Raw genomic sequence first — 23,516 nt, 5'->3', positions numbered from 1 at the left:
AACAAGTGGCCCAATACTCCCAGGGAGCCTTCTTAAATGGACAACAGCTTCCTAAAGCTGGAGTTCTTCCCCATTCACCCTATACCCCCCTCCCCCACATACCTTTTTCATTTCCTGATGTTCTAGAGGTTCTTAGAATCCCCAGTCACTCCTGCCCCTGCTGGTCCGGGGTTCAAAATGGTGCTGGCGACCCCTAGTGTTACTCTTATAGTACAACTGTTAGGTGCAAACTACCATATGAAGAGTATTATTTCATCCTTTAATTTGGAGTCTTATGTGGACAAGGTGGCACAGGTGGCTAGGCTGAAGTTGAAAATGGAGGGACAGCTGCATTCATATCTACACCCACAAATCTTTTGTACAATTGTGTAAGCACAGTGTTAATGCAGCTAGATTATTGTAATGCTTTTTACTTGGGACTTCCTAAGTATGTCCTACAGAAATTACACTATGTTCAGAATGTGGCAGCATGTATGGTCATGGACAAAAAGCTGTGGGACAGAGTTATGCCCCTGCTTTATTTTATTTATTTTATATATTCAGAACTTGATATACCACAAATTGAACTTTTATAAGCGGTTAACAACAATTAAAACAGCAAACATCTTGTGCAGGGAGGGGGAAGGGGAGGGGAGGAAATGGACCAACATAGAGAAGAGTGAAAAACTAAAGGGTAGAGTGAAGGAAGGCAGAGGAGAAAAAGAAAGTTTTAAGAAGAGCCTTAGATGCTTGGGTTGGCATATCAAGTCTGAGAGAAGAAGGAAGAGAATTCCACAATTTAAGCCCAAGATAGCTTATTTCACAAGAAAGTGAAAGATGAAGAGATGAGCCCACATAGAAGACTATCCATTGTGGACCATAATGAACATAAGGAAGTGTAAGGAATTAAGAGTTTGCGAAGATATGCAGATGTGATGGGTGCACACCCTTTGAAAGCAAACACAGTTTGTAGCAGATATGAAAGGAGACTAGAAACTAATGTTCGAGATGGAGGAAGGGAGTGACATGATCGAAACGATGTGTTTTGTGAATGAGTTTGACAGCTATGACCTGAATTAGTTGAAGGCACTTTATAGAGTACAGAGGAAGACCCACATACAGTGAATTGCATTAGTCTAGGTGAGTGGTAACTAAAGCAAATAGATTGGAGGGACAGAAAAGGACAAATGTACTGGATACATTGGAGAGAGATAAAGGAGGATCTCATGACATTGTCAATCTGAATTTTGAAAGTAAGTTTTAAATCAAAAATAACCCCTAAGGTTCTATCAGAATCGCTGAATGGAAGTGGTGAGTTGTCTAAGATAGGAGCGAGGAGACAAAAGGAATTGAGACTAGTGAAAACAATAGATTTACATTTTTACTGGTTAAGAAAAAGCCTATGGTCCTTTAGCCATGAGGAGACTGCAGAAAGACAAGAATTAAGTAAAGTGGGTAGAGAAGAAGGGTCTGAGGTATGAAAGAGAATTTGAATATTATCTGCCTAGCAGAAGGGCAGACAACCTTGTTCCTGAATGGTGGTCAGTAAATGTACTAGAAAAATATTGAACAAAGTAGGGGAGAGGATAGAGCCTTAAGGAACACCATATAACACAGGGAAGGTAGATGGCTGAACTCCAGAATGAACTAGCTGATAAGAGTAGTCAGAGAGGTAGCTAGTGAACCAAGAGAAGACAGAGCCAGATATTCCAATAATGCACAATTTATGAGAATGGTGTGATCCACTAGATCAAAAGCAGAGAATAGATCTAGGGAAACAATGATGCCATTGATTGAGTGCTACCCAGATAGTATCACAAAAGGACACAAAAAGAGTCTCAGTACTGTTGCCAATGCAGAAGCCAGCCTGGAGTGGACATTGGATTGCTTGAGAAAGATATCTAGTTTGATATAAAACAAACTTATCCAGGCATCTAGCAAAGAAGGGGAGGTTAGAAATGGGGCAGAAATTGGAGGGTAGATAATGATCAAGATGAGGCAACTTTAGCACAGTGGTGACAAGAGTTTAAATTATACTCATGGTGGTCTGTCACTTTCAGCAGGAACTGGAGAGTGCATGGTAGCAGGACAGTTGAGAGCAGTAAGCACAGTATGAGATCTGTGAAGGGAGCAGAGAAGAAAACCATGCAGAGTAACGTCAACATCAGCACAAGTAACAAACTATACATTGCTTACCTATAGAAGTTCATCTTCAATTTAAGGTGTGCTGTTTAATTTTTAAGGCACTTTATGGGACAGAACCCCAATATTTGATAGGGGTTTTGCAGCAATATAAGCCAGATCTTCAGTTGCAATCAAGTGCTTAGGGAAATTTAGCTTTACCTGCTACAAGAGAGTTTCATCTGGCTCAGACACAGGCTTCTTGTTTTTCTGATATGGAACCAGGTTAGTGGAACAAATTGCCAGGGGAATTGAAAGTAGTGCAGGACTATGCCAGTTTTTGGAAACAGTGGAAAATATGGTTATTTGTGCAATATTTATCTTGTTTATCTTAGGGTTAGGAGAGGAGGTGAGACTTGGTGGAAGAATTGATCAGTGTAGGAGGTGTGGAGATGGAATTAGCTGTTGTAATTTGTGATTGTTGATTTTATTCTGCATTGTATGGCCTTTTTCTAATTAACTAAATTAAATTAAACATATGTGGCTTGACCCCTAATTGTAGTACCGTGAGACTACCATTGGGGATCGCTGATGCTATGTTGAACCTAGCACCAGCATGGGCAGGAGTGACTGAGGCTCACCCAAGCTCCAGAACACCAAGGAGTGAAAGAGGTAGGCCCAGAGTAGCCTACTAGTAGAGAGGGAGTCTTCAGGGGGTCTCTGCAGGGGAGGGGTCTTTGGGGGAAAGGAGGGCACTTTTCTGCTTTTAGAAGCTCCAACTGCTTGTTAATGCTTCAGGCAATAAAAACTACATAGCTTTGAGCTGACATTTTTCTAAGAAGGATGCAGCTTTCAGAGCTCAATACAACTTGTGTAATTCAATTTGCATAATAACATCATGCTTTGCACACATTTGCATGCTTTGCCTCCTATTATGAAGCAGCCTCTGGTGACTTACACTAATGTGTTTAGATTAAAATAATGCACAATGTTGTCCTTTCACATGCATTAGGGGCAAAAATCATATTTTATTCCCTTAATGCATGTTAACAACTACCCCGTCTCCTCCTCTTTTGTCATAAATTAGCAGCCAGGACCACATGCTGCTCTTCGCTCACTCATTCACTATCCTTCACATAACTTAAACTAATCAAGTAAAAAAACTACAGTCAAATAACACAATAATACACATGGTGAAAAACCATGTTAACCAGACAATTAAAGAAAACACCCACACCTAATGCTTGGGCAGCCCTTTCACCACTTCTCAGCAAAATGTGCAAACTTGAACTCAGCTGTGGACTCACACATTAATCAGTGCGACTTCACAAAGTGAGCACTTGCCATATTCCATTTGGGGTCCCTACAGATGTAGTGCCCTAAATCAAACCCACATCATTGTTTTCTAGCAGTTTAGTCGCCAAATCATATCAATGAAAACATCAGTGCAGCTTATTAAATGGGCCTCTTAATCTGCATATCTAAAAATGTATGCCTGATGTCGCCTAAACTAGCATCATCTAGAAAATATTTCTTCTAGAGTTGATTCGAACAAAGAACTGTAAGACAGTTCAGTATGTGCCTGTATTGTATGTGAAATAATATCATTCTACATGCTCTCAGCCTTTTTTTGTCAGACAGAAAAGAGTCCAAGTTTTATTGTAAAACTTGCTGCATTTCCCAGGGGGTTGAGACTGGATGCCTAAATTGCTGCTTTTGTAAGGTTGAAAGGATCTGTGTGGGTGGGGTGGGGTGTATTTTTCTTCATAAATTTTCCAGATATAGCTCAAGGTGTATTATGTTCAGATATGGTATGTATTTTTTCTATATTCAAGGGCTTGCCTGAAGCAATGGAGGGTTAAGTGACCATCTGTGGGATTTACATCTTGGCTTTCCTTGTTCTCAGTCTACTGTTCTAAACATTAGCTTATGCCTCCAGTCCTTTAGATATCATGAAGACTAATTATAATCTTTAGATGGGTGTCCGTATTCTCACTGAATCCTATTCCAAGAAGCTCAGTGTACTTGAAAGAGAATATTGCTTTCACCCTTCTTTAAAAATATGTGATCTTTTCTTGTGCTGAAATTGATTATTACTGTCAATTTTAGCAACAGTAATGGTCTTTTTCTTCTTACTTTGTAAAGGTCTTCATATTCACCATCTTAGGAGATACTTTGGTGCAGTGCCTAGTCTTTATACTAACAAGCACTGTATAATGGTAGCTATTATTTGCTAGTGCCATCCTTTTTTAAAGGGGGTTGATGATACTTCATATGTAATCTAAAGATATAACACTTTTCACTCTTTCATAAGGTTTCATTTGAAATTTGCCTTTCTTTTAAGAGACACCTTTTGTTAGAATAGTAGCTATACTTTTGTAAACTTTTACAGATTACTGTAGTTCTAACTGGTAGTCACATACGTTTTCATTATTTTAGGATTAACTCTTACTGTTATGGATATTCTCTGTCCAAAATCTCATGCCTGAGAGAAGTCCAAATCATTTTTTTGTTAATCTAGATCAGTGGTTCTGAACTCAATCCTCGAGGCACACCCAGCCAGTCTTGTTTTTAGGACAGCCACGATGAATATGCATGAGATAGATGTGCGTACCAAAGAGGTAGAAGAAAGCAACAGGGCAATTGATCCGCAAACTCCAAGATAATGACGGAAACAAGCAGATCAAATGCAGAATAAATAAACCTTTATTAGTAACATGCAAACCAAGAAAGCCCAACATTGGTCGTGTTTCGCCCATACAAGGGCTGCATCAGGGGCTAAGTGGTGTTCACAAGGTTCTTCTCCACCTTGGTGCTACAATTATATCCTGAAGACGCCAGCCTCTGCCAAGAATTCCAGCCATGCTAGCACAAACAGCTGCACCTTCTTGTTTCAGTCACCATACCAAAGAGGTAGTGCATGCAAATCTATCACATGCAAATTCATTGTGGATATCCTAAAATCCTAACTTGTTGTGTGTGCCCTGAGGACTGAATTAAGAACCAATGATCTAGATAGATTGATAGATATTAGTACATTATCCAGTCTTTAAACATCTCAAGAAGTTGGTGTCCTGTATTATGGTGAAGGCTTCTTTAAAAGAAAATGAAATCATTCTCTTATTCTACTCTTTGTTCTATTTACTTAGTAATATTAAATTCTTAAAGAGAAGTAAAGTTCATATACCTGACATTTCCAAAGGGCTTCAAAATCCTTGATTTTTCCTGTCCTGTTCAATTTTGTATAAAATAGTTCTCTTTAAAACTTCCTCATCTATACATCAAATTTATTAGCTTTTCTGTTCATCTAGCTGTCTGTCTGCATCTAGGTCAGTAGACCAACCTTGATCAGCAGACTGTGATATTAAGGAACAGGATTTTCATTCATGGCTAAATGTTCTCATCATTTAGTTCTGCTTCTTTCTTAGTAAACTGAACTTAAGAACTTTCTTTGGAATTAGAGCAGCATGCTTCATATGAAAATGCCATCTGCTTTGAGAACAATGGTTTTTATACTGTAGGTCTCCATTATTGCTCTTATAGAATTTCTAGACTATAATAATTTTTACTATTCCTTACTTTTAAAGTCAGAGTGCATTTGGAAAAAATATATACTTAATTGACTCTGAACCTTTCTTTCCTGTTTTATCATTATGATATTGTGTCATCAATTAAAGTGTGGAGCATATGTTTTTCTCAAAATACTTTACAGCATCAAAGATCAGCTATAATAGAAAATATACTTAAATGCTATTATATTGAAAAGCCCTGCTTTGCTTTTAAATTACTAGTACTCTACTATCAAGTACTATAATATATTTTTATAAACTCTGACTATAAAATATCTAATTTCCTAGTAAAGATAAAAGAGCAGGTGTTGAAATCATTCCAAGCCTTTAAGATTATCAAAATGAATACAAATGTAATTAGTATCTTCATAAATGTGCTTTACATGTATTCATTCTGCTCTTCAAAAGTTGAGGGTTGAAGTTAAGAAAAAAAATGCTTGTCTAGTCCATAATTTCCATAGTTAGCTTTTTCTACCATAAAATGTTTGACCATTTGGAGGGACATTTTCAACATGACATCTGTCAGACTTTGGACATTTTGTGTTGTGTCCCAAATCCAAAAAGAAAAACATGACCATTTTCAAAACCGCAAAATGTCTTTTTTCTGAAAATACCATTTGTAACAAGGTTTTATGCTCTGAGCATTTATCTTTTCAGGCCATTTTTAAGAAAGAAACACATACAAGTGAAAAATGTAGAAAATCAAGACATTTGGGTGTAGAAAGGGGCAACAATTTTAGTAGACTGGTCCCCCAGACATTCCAGGAGAGCAATGGGGCAACCTGGGGGGCACTGCTATGGACGTCATATAAATGACCCTAGGAATGCATCTCACTGTTGCTCCCTTATCTTGTCTGCTGAGCCCTCCAAAACCCACCTAAAGCCCACTACCCCCAAATATACACCAGTACAATAACCCTTATGGGTAAAGGGGTAAACTATATGTGGGTACAGTGGGTTTTTGGTGAGTTTCGGAGGGCTCACAGTTTCCACCACAAGTGTAACAGGTAGGGGGAGGTATGGGCCTAGGTCCACCTATCTATAGTGCACCACACTCACCACTACACTGTTCCAGGGACCTGCATGCTGCTCTAATGGACCTGGCTCTATCATTCCAGAGTTTCCTTTCAATTCAAAGAGACTTGTCTCCTGTGCATTTATGCCAAGGAGGTATTTAAACATCTCTATTATATTTCCACTCTCCTGAGTTTCTTCCACACTATACATATTGAGAATTTTAAGACTGCCCCCATATACTTTATACAAAGACCACTGACCATTTTAGTAGCCACCTTCTGGACCAACTCCATCCTGTTTATATCTTTTTGAAAGTGAAGTCTCCAGAATTATGCAGAATATTCTAAATCAAGGCTTACCAGAGTCTTATGCAGGGGTATCATCACCTCCTTTCCCCTACTGGCCATTCCTCTCGCTATGTATTCAAGCATCCTTCTAGATTTCACCGTCACTTTTCTACCTGTTTGGCTACCTTAAGATCATCATATATGATCACACCCAAGTCTCACTCCTTTTTCATTTGCAAAAGTTCTTTACCCCCTAAACTGGACTATTCCCTCAGGTTTTTGCAGCTCAAATGCATGACTGCATTTTTAAGCATTAAATCGTGCCAAATTTTGAACCATTCTTCAAACTTCGCTAGGTCCTTCCTCATATTATCCATATCTTTAAGGGTGTCTATCATACTGTAGGTTTTGGTATCATCCATAAAGAGACATACCTTACCAGACAGCCATTCAGCAATATTGCCTACAAAAATGTTAAAAAGAACTGGTCCAAGAACTGAACCTTGCAGCACACCACTGGTAACACCCCCTTCCTCAGAATGAGCTCCATTTACCAGTACCCTCTGTCGCCTTCCACTCAACTAGCTCCAAACCCAGTCACTTTAGGGCCCATACGAAGGCCACAAAGTTTATCCATTAGTCATGTATGCAGAACCATGTCAAAGGCTTTGCTAAAATTAAGTACACCAAATCTAGCACTGTCCCTTGAACCATCCCTTTGGTGACTTAAAGAAATTACTCAGATTTGTCTGAAAAATCTGCCTATAGTGAACCCATACTGCTTTTGGTTCTGCAATCCATTGGATTCCAGACACTTCACTTTTCTCTATTTTAAAAACATTTTTTATAATTTACTTACCACAAAGGTCAGGCTTACTAGCCTATAGCTCCCAACCTCCTCCTTACTTCCGCTTTATGTGGAAAGGGACTATATACGCCCTTCTCCAGTCCTCCGGAACCATTCCCAACTCTAGAGAAGCACTGAAAGGTCATCTAGCAGAGCTGCCAGAACTTCCTTAAGTTCTTTCAGAACACACAGATGCATGCTATCCAGCCTCATCGCTTTGTACACCTTTAGTTTAGCTAACTCCTCACAAGCACAGTCCTCTAAAAACCATTTGGGGTCTGCCACATCTCCATTCCTATTTGTACTTGTCTTCTGTTGTCCTGCTCTCTGCCCTTCATCTCTGAACATAGAACAGAAATATTTGTTCAACAATTCTGCCTTATCTTTATCAGCTTCTACGTATTTCTCCCCTTTGTCTTTGAGTCTCACAATGCTCCTTTTATACTTCCTCATATCACTAACATAACTAAAACATGTCTCTCCCCCCCCCCCCCCCCTCCATTTTACTGTATTGGTTTATTTTTGTTCTTTCGTTTGCATCTTTGCTTTTCTACTTTACCAGATTCTCTTAACTTTTCCAGATATTGTCGTCTGTCTTTCTCTTTCTGCAATCTCTTGTAGTTTATAAAGGCTAATCTCTTCTTCCTTACTTTTTCTGTTACTACTTTTGAGATCAAAGAGGCCTTCTTTTCCTCTTACTTTTATTTACTTTCCTTACAAAAAGGTTTGTTGTTAATTTCTGGTGCCATACAGTTTTACAGTATTACAAATTTGACACGTTTGTTGCTGACAAAATGGGAACCACTTTGCATGAATCTGGTCCAATCTTGAAAAATAACTCTCTAATGCATTGCTACATAGATCATGTGGAGGGGCATTTTCAATATGACGTCTAAGTCTGACGTTAGGCGTGTCACAAAAAAACGTCTAAAATCTGAATAAGAAGTGCATTTTCCAAAAAGAAAAATGTCTGTGTTTTGTTTTCGAAAATACTGTTTCTAACAAGGTTTTGTGTTTTGGATGTTTTGTTTTTTTGGTCCATTTTCAAACAAAAAATAAATGTCCAAGTGAAAAATGTAGAAAATCAAGCCACTGGGATGTAGGAGGAGCCAGCATTTTTAGTAGACTGGTCTCCCAGACATCCCAGGAGATAAATAGGGCACCCTAATGGACTTGAAAAACATGCTCCCAGGTACACGTCTCACCATTGCTCCCTTATTTTGTCTGCCCCCCCCCCTACAAAAAAAAACATTGCCCACAGCTGTACACAATAGCCCTTACAGGTGAAGGCACCTATAAGGGCTGGGTACAGCGAGTTTCTTTTGAGTTTTGGATGGCTCACAGTTTCCCCCACAAATGTGACAGGTAGTGGGAGATAGGGACCAGAGTCCCCCACTCCATTGTGCACAGCAGTGCACTGACCACTACACTACTCCAGGGACCTGCATGTTGCTCTAATAGACCTGGCTCTGACATCTGAGGCAGTAATAGAGGTTGCTAAATCATATTTGTATTCACATTGGTGGGGTAGGAGGGGGTCAGTGCCCACTTGGGGGAGGTATTGTGGGGTCACACCTGATTCCTTCCAGTGGTCATCTGGTTACTTAGGACACATTTGTGTCTTATTCATTTTTTTGGGAACCTATTTTTTGATAAGTTATTCATTATAAAAACAGGTCTAGGTTACTCATACTACCCCTCTCCTCAAGACCCTTCACTGGCTCCCTATCCGTTTTTGCATCCTGTTCAAACTTCTTCTACTAACCTATAAATGTATTCACTCTGCTGCTCCGCAGTATCTCTCCACACTCGTCCTTCCCTACACCCCTTCCCGTGCACTCCGCTCCATGGATAAATCCTTCTTATCTGTTCCCTTCTCCACTACTGCCAACTCCAGACTTCGCGCCTTCTGTCTCGCTGCACCATACGCCTGGAATAAACTTCCTGAGCCCCTACGTCTTGCCCCATCCTTGGCCACCTTTAAATCTAGCCCACCTCTTTAACATTGCTTTTGACTCGTAACCACTCGCCTCCACCTACCCTCCTCTCTTCCTTCCCGTTCACATTAATTGATTTGATTTGCTTACTTTATTTAATTTTTGTCTATTAGATTGTAAGCTCTTTGAGCAGGGACTGTCTTTCTTCTATGTTTGTGCAGCGCTGCGTATGCCTTGTAGCGCTATAGAAATGCTAAATAGTAGTAGTAGTAGTAGTAGTCTAGGTTAAAACATCTTAGTTTTAGTCCTGGGCGGTTTTGTTTTGTTCCATTATGGCTAAAAAACGTCCAAGTGTTAGGAACACCCAGATCCCACCTTTAACACATCCCTCACATGCCTCCTTGTGATTTAAATGCACTTCTGATGGACTTCATAGAAAAATGTCTAACAATTGGATGTGAAAATACCAATTTGGACATTTTTGTGAGAAAAACATCCAAATGCAGATTTATGCCACTTTTTGGACATGTTTCTCTTTTGAAAATCAGCTCCATTGTCCCTGATCTATCTTACACTCTGTGAACGATACTATGGCACTCATTTTCAAAGTTGATGGACATCTCAAAATGCCTAGAAAAAAAAATCTGCTAAAAACATCAAAATCTCAATTTTGGAAAGTCAGAATTTGGATGTTTCACACTGCATTTCATCCAAACAGCAAGGGGGTGTATTGTGTGTGTATGTTTAGGGAGGGCCCAAAAGTAGAACGTTCAACAGTGATTTTCAACAGGAAATAAACATCCATGTCTAAAAAACAACATTTTTATCTAGACCAGTTTCAGTGAAGTTCAAGTTACAAAAAGATGCTGTGATTGAGCAGCTGACCATTGGAGGCATAATCACTCCTTAGTACCTCAGTGGTTGCTGTACCCAGTGGCGTACCAAGAGGGGGGAGGGCATCTGGGTCCATTGCTTTTCCTTGCCTCCTCTATGTCCGCACTAGTCTTTTTGATTCTCTCATTTTTTCTTCTCTTTTTTCTTCTAGCTGAGCTTGATCATTCCTTGAGTGAGAGTGATATTCTTTCCTATTGGTTATTGTAGTCCCTTTCCTCCTGCGGAATTTTGTTTTAGGATTGTAAGTCGCTTAGATCTGTGAGCTTAGTTTAGGTGGTATTGTAAGTTTCAATAAACCATAACACTAGACCCTGCTTTTCTTTCTCTACCTCCTCGATTTTACCATTCCCCCCACTATCTATTTTCTTTCCAATACAGCTGGCACTCCACTACAGTAGTTCGTAATCATGGCCTCTTTCCTGTTCCCATGCTCAACACTCATCCTGCTAACCACACTTTCAACAATCATATTTCCTAGAATACTAGTGCACTCAGAATGTATCTCACTCCTTCCCATGCTCCATGGTCTCCTCTGTAACTTCTCTGCTGCCAGCACTAATATATAGACAGACAAAACCTGAGACAAACAGAATCTGACAGACACATACCCCCTCACAGCACACTAAAAGAAAACAAATAGCAAGGAAAATGGTAAGGAAACAGGAAGCACAATCTTCAGTATGCTAAACTAATCGGTTATTTTCCCTTGAATCTTTCATGCCCTGGTACAATTGTTCTCCCATATTGGTATGCAGCACTGGCAGTGTTAGGTGTTTGTTTCTTTATTATATAATATTTCACCAGAGGAGAAAGAGATGAATGAAAAAAGATACTTTATGTATCCTACAGTAAATAATACTGAGTTGCTCATTGTGGAGTCCTTTTACTAAGGTGCCCTGAAAAATGGCCTACCCTAGTGTAGGTGCGTGTACTTGATGCACGCAGATCCATTCTTCAGCATGCCCATAAAAAAGGCCTTTGGGGGGGGGGGGCAAAAATGGATGTGTGGCAAAATAAAAATTTGCACATGTCCATTTTGGGTCTGAGACTTTACTGCCACCCATTGACTTAGCAGTAAGGTCTCACATATTAACCAGGTGGTAATCAGCAGTGTATGCACATGTTGGAAAGTAAAAATTATTTTACGGTGCGCGTATCGGACACGCATGAAAAATGGAGGTAACTGGGCAGTAGTTCCAAATTGGCACACGTAGTCAGTCGCCTGTGCGGCTTAGTAAAATGGCCCCTGTATGCATGAGCTATTACTTCTCAAATAATTACTTTCTTGCTAGCATATGTGTTAAAAATGTGATCATATTTTCAGTCTTTCATCTGTATATTATTATCTTGATTAATATATTAACTGCAATTCTAGCATGCATGTTAAAATTACAATATGAACACAAAAAAAAAGTAGCATGAACTTTAGTAAGTCAGCTCCAACAACATGAGTTCATTTCAGTGAATTGAATCCATTGCACTGTGTCAGGAAAAAAAAAAACATTATACCTACATTTGTTCAGAAAAATAAAAATGTCATCTGTATGCAGTGATCTCTTGCTATATTTTTGGTGCAAGCATTTATCATAGTCAGTATTTTTCAGCTCAAATAATGTTTTAAGCAAAGGGATTCTCTACAGAATTGAAATAGTCACTGTGAATTTTCAAGAATTACTCTAAGCAACTCATGTAACCTTAAGAGAAGAGGGATGTCAAAAACCTAATCAATAAGAACAGAAAGGCTGAACTGAAATTCCAAAAAGTCTTATAGAACTTAAGGACCTAGAGTGTCAGTTACATTTAAGAAACCACACTTGTAGTCTTAATACAAATCGAATCAGGAATCATGACAGAATTACTAATGAGTTTGAAATATTTAAGATCTTGATATAGCTTACAAATGAATTGTAAACATAAGAAACAACAAGCACACAGTTAGATAAGATATTCCAGCTAAAACTTGTAATGGTAAAGTGAATGCCTACCTGAAGCTATTTTCCCCAACTAGTAGTGAGAATACAGCAGTAGGGAGTTTTTGCTAATTCTGTGCAAATAAGTTCTCAAAAAATGATAGTATTAATTTGTTGTTTCTATAATAAACACAAATGATTATGAACTAAACATATTTTCATAGAATTACCATATATATGGGGGTGCTGTCTCTTCTTTGTGTCTTAGAGGAAGGCCAGCTGCACATTGCACTTAGCAAATAAAGCCCCCTGTTTACTAAGCCGCACAAGCAGTCACCATGCGCTAATGCCGACACAGCCCATTCACTTTGAATGGGTTGTGTCGGCATTGCTGTATGGTAGCCTCTAGTGTGGCTTAGTATACAGGGGGGAAAGAGAATAGTTCTTCTATTAGGGGTCCTTTTGCTAAGGTATGCTAGAAGGTGGCCGGTGCTGTTGTCAGCTTATGGGTTTTCCACGCGCACTGGCCACCTGTAGTGTGCCAGTAAAATAGCCACATTTGTGGGTTTTTTAAATGGCTATAAGTCAATTTCCCCATTCTTGCGTGTCTATTTCTGTGGCAGCCCTTACCTGATTAGCACAGGCAAACCTAACTCTTCACCTAAAGGCACACCTCTCACGCTGAAAAATAAAAATTATTTTCTAGCCCAAGATTAGTGTGCGCTAAATGAAACACTACCAGAGGATGCTTCAGCACGTCCCACGGTAGTTGTATTTTTGGCACACGGTAGGCCCAAATTAGGCCTACCTTGCCTTAGTAAAAGAGCCCCTTAATGTTACTAACTTTTCCTCTTTAGCTCCCCCTCCCCTTCTGTCTCTGTTAGATAAGAATTTCAAAGCGGTCACCTCACTTTGGGACAGCTCTCAAATGGTTATGTATGCTTTCGTAACCACAAACTGTGTGTTTATAGGGTTAGGGTCTCTGCATGTGTGGCTCCCAAAAAATGTACCCCATCATGCCGTCTCCCCTCAGGTCTAGAAAATTTGATGTGGGGCACACACACATATAGAATCTGAACCTTCTAAAATTAAATTTTTACTTATACTGATTTCACCAAGACAAATTTCAGCCTACTTTTCAAAGGAGGGAAAAAAAGAGATTTATGTAATTATTGAAACAGAGGTATTCTAAAGTGGCCTGTGAAGAAATAAGAGAATGCCCCAGGACAGAATGACACATTTTGTGAGGAATTTTTTAAGAATCATCCTCAATACTTGTTTCACTTTCTCCAAGGAAATGTTTGTTCCCCTCTCTCTTTCTCTCTGATCCTTGAGACATAATTTATAGTTTCAGTTTTTTCAATCTGGTATACTGAGCATGAAACAGAACTGCAAACCATAGCCGCTGAGAGGGGGGGAGCAGGGGGGACAAAATTCCCCAGGCCCGGGCCTCTAAGGGGGGCTGGCGCCACAGTCCCACCTGCCCTCCGTCGTCGACCGTCTGCCATGCTTGGATTGCAACTCACAAGCTGAAAACTGCATCTCTAAACTTGAAAATGAGGCTTTCAAATGGCGCTCTAACCATGATAAAAAATTGCAGATATAAAAAGATCTGAAAGAGGCTAATAACCAAAGCTGAAAAAACAACCTCAAGATTTTGGGTCTTACAGAAAGCATCAAGGGTCAGAATCCGTGTGGTTCATACAGGATCTTATATTGAAACTGCTTCAGATTTCTTTCTCTCTACCTTTCAGAATAGAAGGGGTACACCGGATTCCCTCTCGCAGGCCTGAAAATATGACTGGGCCCAGACCAATTATTTTCTAAGTACTCCAGTACACACAAGTCATCGAAATTATTTCAAAATCTATTAAAACCTTGTCAAGGAATGGATCTAACATTACTATTACACAAGACTTTGCTAAAGCTACTCCAAAATGCACAAACAATTCCATGCCATGCATCCCCAATGAAAACAAATGGGTGTGTAATATGGACTTCTTTATCCCGCGGTTATGCGGGTGACGCACCTTAATAATACAAAGAATTTCAAGGACCCTGATCGTCTTAAAGAATACATGAGACATTACCTAAGATGAATCATCTAAGGTATAAAGTATCTCTGTTACTGTATAATTCTATGTTGTTTCAGTAATAACACATTTTTTAGGTTAGATTTATCTTACAGGGATTTTATTGCATACTGAGTTCTTCTCGTTTGCTAGAAGTTGTATATCTTATTATGTTCTCTATTTGCTGGAAAATACTATATTCATAGATGTAAATAAGGGATTGAGCTTAGAGAAAGCTCCATTGTGCCATGTTTGCTGTACTCACCACTGATAAAGTTGGAGAAAGATTATGGGTTTGCATACATTAGGTTTTCTTTTGGGGACCTTGTTGCTAATACGTTACACTCAAAATGATACACAATGTTTTTTTCCATCAATGATGTCAAATGCATTTACATCACAGACACCTGGATTAGTACATAACATAAATAATCTTAATGACTGCTATAAAAATATTCTCTTTAAATGCAAATGGATTGAATCATCCCATTACACAGAAGAAGGTATTAAATTATCTTTTAAAAAAATGAACTCTGATATATGTCTTTTACAAGAAACATTTGAATGGCTGTGAATTTGAAAAGCTTAAAGGTGGATGGGTTAAAGGGTTCTTTTTTTAATATACCAAGAATAAGTAAAAAAAAAAAAAAAAAAAAGAGGGGTGACTATTCTCATTAAAAAATACAAATATTAAGGTTCATGGAAAATATGGTGATGCTGATGGCAAATGAATATTTATAAATATTTCTATAGATCAAACACAAAGCTCTATTTTGAATATATATGTCTCATCAACAGGTAATATAGAATTTCCCCATTGATGGGACATATATATTCATTATACTACCTAAACCAGGTCAAATCCATTCCTTACCTCAAATTATAGAACTCTGTCACTTATAAACATTGATGGCAAAGTGTATACTCAGATACTGGCTAATAGACTATCTAATATATTTCTAAACTAATCCAACCACATCAAACCAGGTTTATCAGTAACTGGAGTTCATCTAATAATGTAAGGCTCTGTCTCCAACTGATGCAACTATCAAAACAAATATCTGAACCGGCATTCTTGGTATCCCTCGATGCTAAAAAGGCCTTCGACAGGGTCGAATGGCAATACATATACAGGGTATTAGAAAAGTTTGGGTTCAACGCTAAAGTTTGTCATATGATAAAGTCACTCTATAACAACGCTTCTGCTAGACCATATATAAATAATAGACTGATGAATCCATTCAGGTCTTGTAGGGGTACATGCCAAGGCTGCCCTCAATCCCTACTCCTTTTTGATTTATTATAGTATGTCAGCTAGAATTCTTGAAAATAATAACTTGCATTTATCCAGAGAACACCTTTTTGTACATAACAGGTTTTGGAACTAAGTTCTTCAAACAGTGAAATATCTCTACATGATGTATTGAATTATAAAACAACTAGTAAAAAAGGCCCGTTTCTGGCTGAAATGAAACGGGCGCTAGCAAGGTTTTGCGCGGAGTGTGTATATTTGAGAGAGTGTCTGTGAGAGTGACTGTGTGAGAGTGAGAATGTGCAAGTGTGTGTGTGTGACAGAGAGTGGGTGTGAGTGTGTCTGTGAGAGAGCTTGTGTGTATGTGAGAATGAGTGTGTGCGAGTGCGTATATGAGACAGTGAGTGTCCTTCCCTGTCCCCCCTGTCAGGTGTCAGGACTGGGGGGATTGTGGACAGTCATGAAGGCAGCCCCTACCAAAATAATGAAAGCAAGACCATTTGTATAATAATCACTGCATTCCAGAGAACAAAATGGAGCAAGTTCCCACATGCTATCTTTTGCTTTCTGTATTCAGTAGCTGACAGGCTTGCTAGACTTACCTAAGTGGCTGCAGCTGCAATACACTGAAAAGAAAGCAAGGAAACCTATGAGACGTAGATACGGCCGTCCCCTTGGCCTCTGACACTCCTCCCTTCTTCTATTTGACTTCCCTCTGATAGGTCCGTCATTCGGTGTGACGCTCCTCCCTTTTCCTGTTTCAGTACCCTTTGATAGGTCAGAGCGGTGCAGCTGTGACACTCCTCCCTTCTCTGATAGGTCAGGGCGGGGCAGAGATGTAGTGTGCTTAAAAATGGTTACAGAGCTTCGAACATACGAACTGTTGAAGCCTCAGAGTGTGCTTTAGAACGTTGAGTGTGCTTTTTATGTGCAGATGGGGCGTGGTCTATGGCCCAGATGAGCGTGGCTGAGACTGAGGGTGAGTAGTCCGAATAGCCTAGCCTACCAGGAGGACAGGAGTTCAGGACAGATGGAGTGAGCTTCAGAACGTCTGAGGGGGGATTTTATTTATATAGATGTTTATATTATTAATTTCATAGTAGCATTTTGTGGACAAAATTGAATATTTTTTATTTTGACCTTTTAGGATCCTTTGGTGTGGATAACTTAAACATTTAAAAAAAACTCAATTATTGCTCTATTTCATTTGCAGAATTTTAGAACGCTATGTCCAGGACCAGATTCCCGGTGGGACAGTTGTGGTGGAGTCCATCGGTGCCCGAAGGTTTGGAGATGGATTTTCAGAAGAGGATTACACCAAAAGTGACCTCATGATCTATGCAATTGACCCTCAAACAAACAGAGCTATATCAAGGAATGAATTATTCAAGTATGGATCTAGTTTATCTGCAGCTGATGTATCAATCTATTTATTTATTGTTGACAGGGAAAGGGATGGGAGATTTTGGGGTTTCAGTTCAACTGGAACCAGCTTTTGTTGAGTTCTAACACCATGGGACTTTATTTAAAACTAATCAGTCAATTATTCCCCAGCTCATCCCAGTCATCATGGTGATAGGCTTCATCTGCTTGGGGCCACAAATCAGAGGTCCTTCTAGAGTTTTATTAATGTATACCTTGAGTACAACTTACTTAACACCATCTCTCCTACTATCACCCCCTCCATCTGTCATATCCTCAACCTCTCTCTCTCCACTGCAACTGTCCCCGACACCTTCAAGCATGCTGTAGTCACGCCACTCCTCAAAAAACCATCACTAGACCCTACCTGTCCCTCCAACTACCGCCCCATCTCCCTCCTACCCTTCCTCTCCAAGACACTTGAGCGCGCAGTCCACAGCCGCTGCCTTGATTTTCTCTCCTCTCATGCCATCCTTGATCCGTTCAATCCGGTTTTCGCCCTCTTCACTCGACAGAAACAGCACTTTCTAAAGTCTGTAATGACCTGTTCCTTGCCAAATCCAGAGGCCACTACTCCATCCTCATCCTCCTGGATCTATCCGCCGCTTTTGACACTGTCAATCATGACTTACTTCTTGCCACACTGTCCTCATTTGGGTTCCAGGGCTCTGTCCTCTCCTGGTTCTCCTCCTATCTCTCCCACCGCACCTTCAAAGTTCACTCTCATGGATCTTCCTCCACCCCCATCCCCTTATCTGTTGGTGTTCCCCAGGGATCGGTCCTTGGACCCCTTCTCTTCTCAATCTACACCTCTTCCCTGGGCTCCCTGATCTCATCTCATGGTTTCCAGTATCATCTCTATGCTGATGACACCCAACTGTATCTCTCCACACCAGACATCACCGCGGAGACCCAGGCAAAGGTATCGGCCTGCTTATCCGACATTGCTGCCTGGATGTCCAACCGCCACCTGAAACTGAACATGTCCAAGACCGAGCTTATCGTCTTTCCACCAAAACCCACTTCTCCTCTTCCTCCACTTTCTATCTCAGTTGATAACACCCTCATCCTCCCCATCTCATCTGCCCGCAACCTCGGAGTCATCTTTGACTCCTCTCTCTCCTTCTCTGCGCATATCCAGCAGATAGCCAAGACCTGTCGCTTCTTCCTCTTTAACATCAGCAAAATTCGCCCTTTCCTCTCTGAACACACCACCCGAACTCTCGTCCACACTCTCATTACTTCTCGCCTGGACTACTGCAACTTACTCCTCACCGGCCTCCCACTTAGCCATCTATCCCCCCTTCAGTCTGTTCAGAACTCTGCTGCACGTCTCATATTCCGCCAGAACCGATATACTCATATCACCCCTCTCCTCAGGTCACTTCACTGGCTTCCGATCAGATACCGCATTCAATTCAAGCTTCTCCTTCTTACCTACAAATGCACTCAGTCTGCTGCCCCTCACTACCTCTCTACCCTCATCTCCCCTTACGTTCCCGCCCGTAACCTCTGTTCACAGGATAAATCCCTCCTCTCAGTACCCTTCTCCACCACCGCCAACTCCAGGCTCCGCTCATTCTGCCTCGCCTCACCCTATGCTTGGAACAACCTTCCTGAACCCTTACGCCAAGCCCCCTCCCTGCCCGTCTTCAAGTCTTTGCTTAAAGCCCACCTCTTCAATGCTGCGTTCGGCACCTAACCCTTACCGTTCAGTGAATCCAGACTGCCCCAATTTGACTGCCCCTATCGGACCGACCGTTCACTTGTCTATTAGATTGTAAGCTCTTTGAGCAGGGACTGTCTCTCTTTGTTAAATTGTACAGCGCTGCGTAACCCTAGTAGCGCTCTAGAAATGTTAAGTAGTAGTAGTAGTAGTACAAGCCCTAAGCATCATTATTTCACAATGACTGGAATTTTCGCCCCTCCAGAGTCTGTGCATGCTGCCTGCACAGATTTTGTGTTTTTTTTTTAATCTTCAGCTGGCTCAGGAAGTATCGAACCCGATGGAATCAAAACCAGATCCTCAAATGATGCAATGGACTGACCCTATATACTCTATACCCTAATGCAATTTGGTTACCTATCATGTACCGTATTTCATATGAAGTCCTGTTGCTTGCATTTAAAATACGTACCTCAGATGAACTCCCATATCTAGCGCACTATCTAGTACCCCATCTTCCCACATGAGCCCTTAGACCTGCACATCTTCAACACTTCAATGTACCTACTTATAAGGAACTACACAATGAATACACAAGGCATGGCCATTTCCTAAAAAAAAGAAATACCTACCTTTTAGCCGCTGCTGTAAAAGGGGGGTTCGACGTGCATCAAAACACGCACCGATGCCAGCACAGGCCCCCTTATGCCACAGCTTGGTAAAGGGGCCCTAATAAACTTGAAACCTGAAACTTAACTTTGAAACATAACATGGTCAAATCCATTAGTGCTATTGACACTTTTTCTTATTATTCTTACTGTACACTGCCTTGAGTGAATTCTTCCAAAAAGGCGGTAAATAAATCCTAATAATAAAATAAATAAAATATGTGTAAACTTCGCCAGATAATTTATTTGGTCAATTTTAACTGAATTTCAGAAAATGCAGTCCTGAACGCAAATGGATTAGTTATCTGTTAGAATAGATATTTATACTGTCCTACTTAAAGTTGTCCAGATAGAACAGAACCTTAGCATTATCCACATTACATTTATCCCCACCTCAAAAATGCCTCCTAGTCCCCTTCCTTCCAAAATGATATCCAGCCAAATATTATGTAGCCGGTATCTCTACATTTTCAGCCAAAATTATCTATACATTTAAACCACAGGATGGTCCCATCACTGAATATTGAGGTCAGTGTGTATAGATTTCACAATACAAACTATATGAGCATTATTTTCCTCTCTTTATCTCCAGCACACTCTTGGGAGCTCTGCCTCTTCTCTGAGTACAGTTAAATGTACATGCATTGTGAAATAATGCTTGCAAACGTAATTTTCATTCAACTGATTCATATGAGACAATAACTATTTATGAAAATAGCTCTGAAAATCATCATGCAAAGTATATTAGAATAAATTTATGTCCTCTCCACTCTTATTTATATTTGTCTTCTGTGGTCCTGCTCCTGGCCCTTCAGCTGTGAATACAGAGCAGAAATATTTGTTAAACAATTCAGCTTCTTCATATTCCTCCCCTTCACTTTTGAGTCTTACAATATCACTTTTGCACTTCTTCCTATCTTGGAAAGGAGGGTACTAGAAAAACTTCAGCTGTAGCATTTGATTTAAAAAAAGGAAGACTAACAGGCTTATTTTCGAAAGAGAAGGGCGCCCATTTTTTGACACAAATCGGGAGATGGGCGTCCTCCCAGGGTCGCCCAAATTGGCATAATCGAAAGCCAATTTTGGGCATCCTCAACTGCTTTCCGTCACGGGGATGGCCAAAGTTCCTGGGGGCATGTCGGAAGCATAGCGAAGGTCGGGCCAGGGCATGCTTAACACATGAGCGTCCTCGGCCGATAATGGAAAAAAGAAGGGCGTCCCTGATGAGCACTTGGCTGACTTTACTTGGTCCATTTTTTCTTGCGACCAAGCCTCAAAAAGGTGCCTGAAATGACCAGATGACCACCGAAGGGAATCGGGGATGACCTCCCCTTACTCCCCCAGTGGTCACTAACCCCCTCCCACCCTCAAACAAACTTTAAAAATATTTTTGCCAGCCTCTTTGCCAGCCTCAAATGTCATACCCAGCTCCCTGACAGCAGTATGCAGGTCCCTGGAGCAGTTTTAGTGGGTGCAGTGAACTTCAGGCAGGCAGACCCAGGCCCATCCCCCCCACCTGTTACACTTGTGGTGGTAGTGGCGTAGGAAGGGGGGTGGTGGGGCAGTCCACCCCGGGTGCATGCCGCTGGGGGGTGTCGGCTCAGCTCCCAGCGACGTGCACTCAGGGCGGAGCGGCCCTCCCGCCCGTCCCCTTTGGTAAGAATGCGCTCGGGGGGGGGGGGTGCACGGTCCGGGGGGTGCGTGCGTGTGTGTGCCGAGGGGGGTGCACCATGCTGCCCCAGGGGGGGGGGGGGGGTGCGCAGCAGCGAACCGTCCCGGGTGTCAGCCGCCCTCACTAAGGCACTGTGTGGTGGTAAATGTGAGCCCTTCAAAACCCATCAGAAACCCACTGTACCCACATGTAGGTGCCCCCTTCACCCCTTAGGGCTATGGTAGTGTTGTACAGTTGTGGGGAGTGGGTTTTGGGGGGCTCAGCACCCAAGGTAAGGGAGCTATGCACCTGGGACCAATTTCTGAAATCCACTGCAGTGCCCCCTAGGGTGCCCGATTGGTGTCCTGGCATGTCAGGGGGACCAGTGCACTATGAATGCTGGCTCCTCCCATGACCAAAGGCTTGGATTTGGTCATTTCTGAGATGGGCATCCTCAGTTTCCATTATCTCCGAAAACGGGTTCGACCATCTCTAAGGTCAATTGTCTCTAAGGTCGACCTAAATGTTGAGATTTGGGTGTCCCTGACCGTATTATCGAAATGAAAGATGGCCGCCCATCTTGTTTTGATAATATGGGTTTCCCCGCCCCTTCACCGGGACATCCTGCGAGGAAGTCCTCAGGAAAACTTGGGCACCCCATTCAATTATGCCCCTCCACGTACCCTCAAGTGGTCAACTTATGGTGACCCTCCAGTTAGTTGCTCTGAACTGTTTTTGGTCTTCAGTCAGGTGGATAATTGTTGGTAGAATGGAATCTGTAGCTGTTTCTGTATCAATCCATCACATTGTGGTCTATTTTGCATTGAACTTCAACCTTGCAAGCATGACGTCTTCCTCTAAGGATTTTTCTTTTTGCATGATGTGTCTGAAGTAAGAAAGTTGATGCCTTGTCATTTGAGTTTCCAAAGAAAACTTAGACTCCTCCAGTACCAATCAATTTGTTCTTTGGACAAGCCACGGTATTGTTCTCCATCACCATGATTCAAAGGCATTAATTTTATTCCCCTCATGCTTCTTCACTGTCCATCTTTCACATCCATATGACATTATTGATAATTCCATGATTTGGACAAGTTGGATTTTTATATGCAGAGATCAGTTTCTGTACTTGAAGATCTTTCCTAGATCCTTCATAACTGTTCTGCCAAAATAGATTTCTTCATTACTTGTTGTTTGATTATTGATTAGTGATCCTATCAGGTTGAGTTTGTATACTATTTATGTACTTTTCCCATCAAGGATGAAATTATTGATTTTACCATTTGTCGGGATCTTTGTCTTCTTTATGTTAAGGTGCAGTCTCATTTAAAATTGTTCCTTGATCTTGATAATCAGATGTTTCAGATTGTCTTCACTTCCAGCTAGTAATATAATATCTTCAGCACTGGAAAGGTTGTTGATGAGCCCTCTACCAATTTTCACACCTTGACTTTCTTCATACAGTTCTTCTTCTGTAATGATTTTTCTGCATATAGATTGAATAGGTAAAGGGAAAGTATGCAGGCTTGTCATACACCTTTTCTAATTTTAAACCATTTTGTTTTTCCTTGATCAATGTAAAGGTTGTGTATAGGAACTATTAGGTATTGTAGCCTACCTATGTGGCTCAGAGATTTCCACAATTTACACTTCACTCAACATATAATTAAACTCTGGGATCTATTGACAGAGAATGTGGTAGAAGCAGTTAGTTTAGCAAAGTTTAAAAAGGGTTGGATAATTTGGTAACAGAAAAGTCCATAAGCTATTATTAAGATGGACTTGTGAAAATGTACTATTTTGTTTTCTAGGATAAGCAGCTTAATATCTGTTTTACTCTTTTAGTATATTGTCAGGTACTTGTGACCTGAATTGGCCACTGTTGGAATTAGGTAATTTCCACAATCAGTCAATCTCCTTTCTTTAGTATTGGTATGAACACAGATCATTCCCATTCAGCCAGCCATGATATTGTCTTTCAAATTAACTGGTAGAGCATTGTAAGTCTTATAAGAACTATATTTGATTGCTGTAATAGCTCAGCAAGAATGCCTTTGATTCCTGATCCTTTGTTTTTCGATAAAGCTTTCAATATTTCTTTGACTTCTTCTTTTATCACCAATGGTAGCTGTTTGTAAGGTACAGGTTGAAGCTAGTGGGCACCTCTGCATCTGTTCCCAGGTTCACACCTCTACCTGGGTAATGATTATCTGTTCTGGAGCTT

The 23,516-nt window shown here is 40.7% G+C and overlaps 1 protein-coding gene across 1 annotated transcript in view; it reads left to right on the top strand.

Annotated features, from left to right (window-relative positions):
• Positions 1-23,516, top strand: part of PCDH15 (protocadherin related 15) — a 1,022,916-nt gene that overhangs the window by 907,116 nt on the left and 92,284 nt on the right. The window contains 1 exon segment of the mRNA XM_030204966.1: positions 17,099-17,275. Coding sequence (XP_030060826.1) covers positions 17,099-17,275 — 177 coding nt within the window.

Source organism: Microcaecilia unicolor, chromosome 5 (genome assembly GCF_901765095.1).
Source record: "Microcaecilia unicolor chromosome 5, aMicUni1.1, whole genome shotgun sequence".
In the NCBI taxonomy this organism is placed as follows: Eukaryota; Metazoa; Chordata; class Amphibia; order Gymnophiona; family Siphonopidae; genus Microcaecilia; species Microcaecilia unicolor.
This window is presented reverse-complemented; position numbering and strand designations above follow the sequence as displayed.